Source organism: Lupinus angustifolius, chromosome LG09, assembly GCF_001865875.1.
Source record: "Lupinus angustifolius cultivar Tanjil chromosome LG09, LupAngTanjil_v1.0, whole genome shotgun sequence".
NCBI classification, from domain to species: domain Eukaryota; kingdom Viridiplantae; phylum Streptophyta; class Magnoliopsida; order Fabales; family Fabaceae; genus Lupinus; species Lupinus angustifolius.
Window position 1 is genome coordinate 4,988,396 of NC_032017.1, and position 7,601 is coordinate 4,995,996.

Here is a 7,601-nt window from a genome sequence, read left to right on the forward strand (position 1 = left end):
AACATGTACAAATAATTACCATTCATTTATAATATTATTAATTTTTATGAGTGTGATTAAAATGAACTGATTGATAATTTTTTTTATCTAAATTGTTTAGTATAACAATACGTGTTGTTGGTTCAAGTGTTCCATGCTTAATCTCTTAAACAATATCTCATATTCTAGTCTTATAAATAGAAAAAAATAACTGTCGGGATAGTTAACCTACCCCTGTCGATATTTCCGGTTAGGATAGTATTACCTCCAATGTCATGGTACCTGTTGAAAGAGAGGATGGTGAGACAAGTGTTTTACATAACTTGTAGAAGCCTGCGCCTCCGAAGCAAATCAGAGAGAGCTGAAAAGAGAGGATGGTGAGACAATTGAAGAAGGGTTTGAAAGCTGTTCAAAATCTCGATTTGCTCAAGCTTCTCACTTCTGAAATTCAATTTGAACTTTCTTCTAACCCCTTTCAGGTTCTCTCTCTCTTTCTCTTTACCATCAATTCAAACCCTTTCGTTTTTTTCCTATCAATGTTTACCACACTTACTCATATAAATATCAAATATTCTCTAAAAAAATCACACTTTTTTTTAATTTTTAATCTGCAATCATTCTGGGTTCTCTCTAAAGATTTATAGACAGACAATATACCTGTATTATTCTTTTCACGAGTCGAGTCAATGATGATAAAACATGAATGTTAGATATTACAATGATAGTGTATAAAAATCATACACTTTCACTGCATGCAATTTTTTCTCTGTAATATGCTTGTGTTTTTTGTGTTTTTTTTTTTTTACTTTTTGTTTCATGATAATATCATAATGTTTCATATATCATAGATTGTTAGAAGAAACGGCTAAGATATAATGTAAATTACGAATTTGGTCCCTAAAAGTAGGACAATGGGCAATTTAGTTCCTCACTCTCTAAAATGGCACCTTTTGTCCCCAAATATACAAAATGCTTATCAAATTAGACCTTTGTAGGGACATACATAGCGGTTTACTCAGTATCCGCAAGGTCTGGGTTCGAGACTCAAACTAGCTTTCATTCTACCTTGGCATAACAGCAAGGTTGCTGCCTAGTGACTAGGAGAATGATTCGGAAATCCTGGAAACAATCTCTTTGCTTGCAGGGATAAGTTTGGATACATCTACCCTCCCCAAATCCCACCAGGTGGAAGTTTGGTGCAGAGCTGATCTTTCTTTAGGGACAAGTTTAATCAGCATTTTGAACATTCAGGGACAAAAAATAGCATTTTAGAGAAGCATGGACTAATCATCGAGTGCCTTATCTTTTAGGATCCAAATTGTTCATTTACTCTATTAATTCTGAAGCATGCACAGTTTAAAATAGTTGCCCACTTCATGGCCACCTTACGCTCAAACTTGTATTTTACAACTTTCTACATTTACATTTTCAATTCTTATGCTGTTAAAGATAAACAACAATACGATTAATGGTAGTAATTTTCTTATGTTTATATTGGCTCGTGTTAACTTCCAAAACATTCCTAGTTTTTAATTTAATGTTTATGTTGTTATATTAAGCTTATAATGGTTTTGCATCTTGCATCATATCTGTGTCGTGTCATATGATTTTTAAAAGAGCAATGCTATTTGGTATGGATATAATATAACGAATTGGCTTAAATGCCATTCACTTGACCGCATAACCATAAGCGAGCTATGGGAATAAATCTCACTTTTAAATGCAATAGTGGCATGTCAATTCACACAAGTTTTTCAGAGAAGTTATTCAGACTTTTAAGCAATTTCCTTTTTAAAATTTGTGATATCTATGTGTCTGTGTTCGGTCGTATTCAAGTCCCTTGTCTTATACATGCTTCCCACGATATCAGACTTGTGTTTGTAATCCACAAAACTGAATAAAGATACACTTATTGATATCTTCACTTGATCAGTTAATCCCATACTCATTATTTGTATTACACTTGAATTCCTATACATACGGCAATGAAAAGGAAAAAAGGGTCTTTTTGACTTATTATTTGTCAAGAATGCAGAATGCTCAAGATGGTTCTTTAGGTGACTTTGTACTGGACTTTGATAAACAACATACCAAGGATGTGGTTTTGCGAAGAAAATGTGATTCGGGAGAGGAAGTTGCTATTTCAGCTATCATTGGCACTCCGCACTATGAAAATGACCTCGTTTTCACAAGGGATGTTTTAATGAAAGTATGTATGAAGAAGCCAGCTTCCAGTTCCATCTTGCAATTTGACTGTGAAGTTTATGAAGAAACTTCTAAAGGCTCTGACTTTGACATCAAAAATGCTTATTATCTCAGATCACCTACATGTCTGAGCTCTTCCATTTATAGAGGCCCCCTATTCAGGTAACTATTTATTTGCATGTTATCTCTACTTATCATATTTTCTTCGGGGTTAGGGGGGAAGAAAAGGACTACGAAAATGGGGAAATATGTGTTAATGTTCATAGTTTATCTATAAGGTAGTTTTCTCTCAAATACTTAGCACACAAGATGCCTTCGTAAAAATCTGCACTTTGTTTGAGTAACTTAGACACTTAGTAAGAACTTAATCCCTTGTGTTCGCATGAGTTTAAGATACTTTAAGGCTGCATCCAAATCCAAAGAATACTCTAATTTGAAAGTAATAATAGTTCATACTTTATTTACAATTGTATTGGCAATGCCCCAATGGAAGCCTTAAAATATTTTTCCCGATATTTCGTCTTCCACTGTAGGCGGAAGTTGATGTGCTACGACTTTTGAGTTTACAATGTTGCTGATATATTCAGTGCTGGTTGATCTCCTTCAATGAAAAAATGAAAGGATTGATGTTATTCATGATAGATGTAAACCTATATGTAACTGCTGGCCCATTTCTTTAGTGGTATAAGACCCCGCTAGATCCCCAGGTAGACCAAAAGGTTAATGATTCGATTCACTAGAAAAAACTATATCCATCTATCTTTTATATATATACCCCTTGGCTTCATAACCAAGGCCTCTCTACCTATCTATCTAGGATTTGAAAGAGGCTGTTTCCAAGATTTGAACTCATGACCTCTAGGTCACAAGACAAACAACATTACCATTGTGCCGAAGGCTCACCTTCTTAAATTCATAAATTATTTGGGCTTATTTAATAATAGTTATCTTGCTAATTGACTTGCTTGTATCTATGTGAAGCGAATTGGATATTAAGTTGCAAGATGCACTGAAGGAATACCTGATAGCCAAAGGCATTGGGGTAAGCCTGACCAATTTCCTCCTCAGCTACTTACACAAGAGAGAGCAAGAACAATATGTGAACTGGTTGAGAAAAGGTGAAGTATTTTTTGCAAACAATGAGTTACATAATCAAGTTTCAGATACAAATTCTACATAGTTCTGCAGAGTTGCCATTACAGTCAAATTATTTTCTTTTTGTAACTTTATTGAATGCCTTAGAATTCGGATTATCATCAGCCAGTATTAACATAATGTAGAATTATATTATATATCCATATGTATAATAATGTAAACAAAGTTGATCTGGATTTGAATGATCAACCAAAAAAATTCATTTTGTTCCTGATGATTCATTTGAAGCAGACTATGCTGCTGAAAATTTGTTTCTTTTTTCCTCCCATGGTATATGAAATCATATTAGACCCAGAAAAACTTATGTGTAGACATATCCAATAGACCAATACGTCATATTTATGTTTTTTGTGCCGATCAAAAAAAATTCAACACGTCATATTTAGAGACATGTGCATTTATGTTTTTTTGTAATACCATTTAGGACTAAATTTTAATTAGAATCAGAAATTTTATATATTGTCAAAATTTTATTGTTCGTCTCTACATAGATATGTCTTCATATAGCTTGGACTAATCCTACTATACTAGAGAAGACTTATTAAAGGGGCAAAGCCATTTGGACTTTGTCGGTGGAAAATATGTTTTTTCGTTGTATCTTACAGTGTGAAGAGTTGATGAATGCAAAGAACTCTGCACCTTGGAAAAATAAGGTAGTTCTGTATAGAAGAAGAAAAGGCAAATAAGGATGTGGTTTAGTATGTTCTAGGCAATGACACTTTGATATTGGGTGTTTTTTATGTGTGAAATTGTGCTATTTGAGGCAACAAAAGAAAGAAAGGAAAAGGAAAGAGAGTGAACAAAGAACGGGTCAAAGAATTTGTTGAAGTAAGGTTCATTAGGGAAATTACCTACCTGGCTAGCCAATGTGGTTCAGGTCCAAAAAAATGTCTACAAAATGGAGAACATGTGTGGAAGACTTAGATGAGTGTTAGTACAAATCATTCATACACCTATATTATGAGTATAATCAAATCCTGTAGTAGATCGATTTCTATGAATAACATTTGTTGGGGTTCAGTTATGCAATCAAAACGGATTAGTTCTTTACCCATAAAATAATAATACTCTTAATTATATCAACAACAAAAATCATATATCTTTCGGATGAAAAAAAAGCGGCCTTCATTATAGATCGAGCATCATATATGGTTATGTTGTTTGGTCATATATAGCGATGGATTCAATTACCAAAATTTTAAAGTGTAAATGGAACCTGGGGGGACCATAACAAATGTGCACCTATTCTATCCAAATTGGAAAACACTTGAAGTATGGGAAAAACCAGTCAATCATCCAAGGAAGTCTCTTAATCCAAGCGAACGGGGATCCTCTGTCCCGAGAGGATCCTGTCTTATGTCTATGTCCAATAGAATATCATTAAATAATATAACAATATTACTTTACATTTTTATAATTTTTTCTTTAAATATGATAACACATTTTGATTGGTCTGGAACACAATTGAGGATACCAATAAAAACAGAAGATCTTCATCCCATCTTGAGCATCATCATGATGACAATAGAGATTGATCCTCCATAGATTTTGATGACACCCATCATCCAATACGTATGGAATGAAACTCTCTCAAAGAAAAGATGGAAGCCCATAGAAAAATGTTTTATCCGGGAAAAGAAAATAAAGTCATTCTAAATTTTATGTCTTTAGTAAATAGTTGTCATAAATTATTTTTTCTTTTTAATTATTCATTAAACTTTATGAATCAGTGAAATTGGTCCTTGTATGAATATGTTTTTAAATTACTAATAGACCAACATGAAAATTGTTGCAATTAGATTCACAATATTAGTGATGCAACAATGGAGATTAGCTAGTATTAATGATTAAGAATAATATTATAAGTAAATTTCAAGATTAAAATTAGTTAATATAGTAGTATTGATATATATATATATATATATATATATATATATATAGTAAAATAAAATTAAATATATATATATATATATATATATATATATATATATATATATATATATATATATATATATATATATATATATATATATATATATATATAGTAAAATAAAATTAAAATAATTTTTACGCAAGGACTAATTTCGTTAAAAAATAAAATAAAATAGTTAAAAGAAGTGCATAAATTATAATTTTTCATTGTTATTAATTTAACATTATTTTTATGCAATGACCAATTTCATTAACAATTTGAGTTTAAGGGATAACTAAAAAGAAAAAAATAGTTCATAGTTATAAATAATATAAATTTTAGAGTGTTTTTATAAAAAAATTGATTTTTTAACTACCCTACTAAAATGAATTGGACCCCATAGGGTGTGAATCCTCTTCAAGAGAGGAATGCCTCTAGGAACATGAACACAAGTGGAGCATGGTTGTCATCAACTTGTGTTGAAAGGTATTGGGTTAACTCCGACCATGAGTACAAGCATGTATTTAGTTGCCAATGTTGAGTTTGGAACCTTGAGCAAATTGTCCAATATATTAAGAGATACATGAAGAAAGATGTGAAGTATGAAGCAATATTGTGATAATTGGACTGGACCAGATGGTCTGACCAGTTTGACCGCTGACCAAACTTAAAAACGGTTCTGGTTTGTAGTCTTAACTGAATGAGGGGTTGAACCGCTTTGAAGATGAGAAATTTCGGTTCGACCATGTTAAACCGCAATAACCCGAGAAGTGAACCGGACGGTTCACTTAATATTTAAAAAACAAATACTACTCCAATGTTTTGTTCTACTCAGGTCCAAAAAAATATGGAAACATGTTATTTCAATATGATTATATATAATTATTAATTATGCAAAATTTTGTATTTATTTATAACTACGTATTTATATATAAAAATGATAAATTGTATATAAAATCAGTCAGTCCGACTTGACGGTTTAACCGTTCAAATCGATTAAACTTAATATAAAACCTCTTCTAGTTTGACATCTAACTCAGGTTTCACAACATTGGTATGAAGATTCTCTAGGGAGAATTTTAGTAAACATCATTAAAAAAACACTACCAACATTGTAAGAACATGGGAGAAATAACGATTTGTTGACTTCCACAAAGCAACTCTTGAAGAATTGACCATAGCACTAGGGTCATGACCTTTCACATATGGAACATGTACATCCATATACTATCTCTTTTATTAATTAAGTGGAGGTAGATTTGTAAAAATAATCACTAATGTAGCTATGATCTTCATATAAAGATAAATATAAGAATTATTCACTAATAATCACTAATGAATTATTTCACTTATAATTTTTCACTAATAATAACCTATTCATACTTAAATATATCTTAAGATCATATAATAATTATTCAGTAATTAGGTACTGCAACCATGTAATATAGTAAACATATTAATTTTTTTCAATGCCAAAAAGGTATAAAATAAAGAATTTTGATAACCTATTCTCCGAATAAAAAGATTCAGTTTTAATACTGTCTATTGCACTTTTTATTTGGTGGATGACACGTCTTAAACGATATAAGACTATTAAATTATTAAAGTCATCTGTTATACTTATATTTATTATTGTTTCCCATAAACAAAATCTTAAAATATAATAGGTGTTGGTCTAGTTATGAAAGTTCCTGTTAAATTGTAGGATGATCAAAAAATTAAAAATTTGATTCCTAAAAGTAACACTTATTGGGAGAAGATAATTACCCACTCGAATTGGATTATTTTCTTAGTAAAAAAGGTGAAGATATCCTTGATAATACAAAAAAATAAAATTCACAACAAAACAAAGCACAAATATACTAATAATATAAAAGTTTTTTACAATTTCAATACATTATCTATTATTAATATTTATTCATTAATTTATTATTAATTCTTAAATAAAGTAATATAAATAAACGTGTATCAGTAAACTGTGCACATATATTATACTCATAATAAAAAAACAAAATATATTTGACCTGATGTGAAATTGTTGATCATGAAATGGCGTGTTTAAAAAATCAATTTTGCTTCAGACCCAGTTTCTATAAAAAGCGATTCCATAAATTTCTATTTTCACTCTTCCTTATAGAATCTCCATTTCTCAAAACTCTTGGAGATTGTATAAATTTCATTCATTGACAGAAGAAACAAACTCTTCGATTCGCAATGAAGAGTCTCCTCAAGGATTTCGAATTGGACTCTAAAAATCCCTCCGTTGAAGCTCTCACACGGTGGAGATCCGCTGTCAGCTTCGTCGTCAAGAATCGCCGCCGCCGGTTCCGTATGGTCGCTGATCTTGACA

At 31.2% G+C, this 7,601-nt stretch overlaps 1 protein-coding gene across 1 annotated transcript; it reads left to right on the top strand.

The window, feature by feature from the left end:
- On the top strand, window positions 313–3,586 carry LOC109355864. Its single transcript, XM_019599118.1, has 3 exons — window positions 313–458; window positions 2,015–2,346; window positions 3,166–3,586. Exons 1-3 carry the CDS (start codon window positions 354–356, stop codon window positions 3,362–3,364), a joined length of 636 nt encoding a protein of 211 aa, XP_019454663.1. The 5' UTR covers window positions 313–353; the 3' UTR covers window positions 3,365–3,586.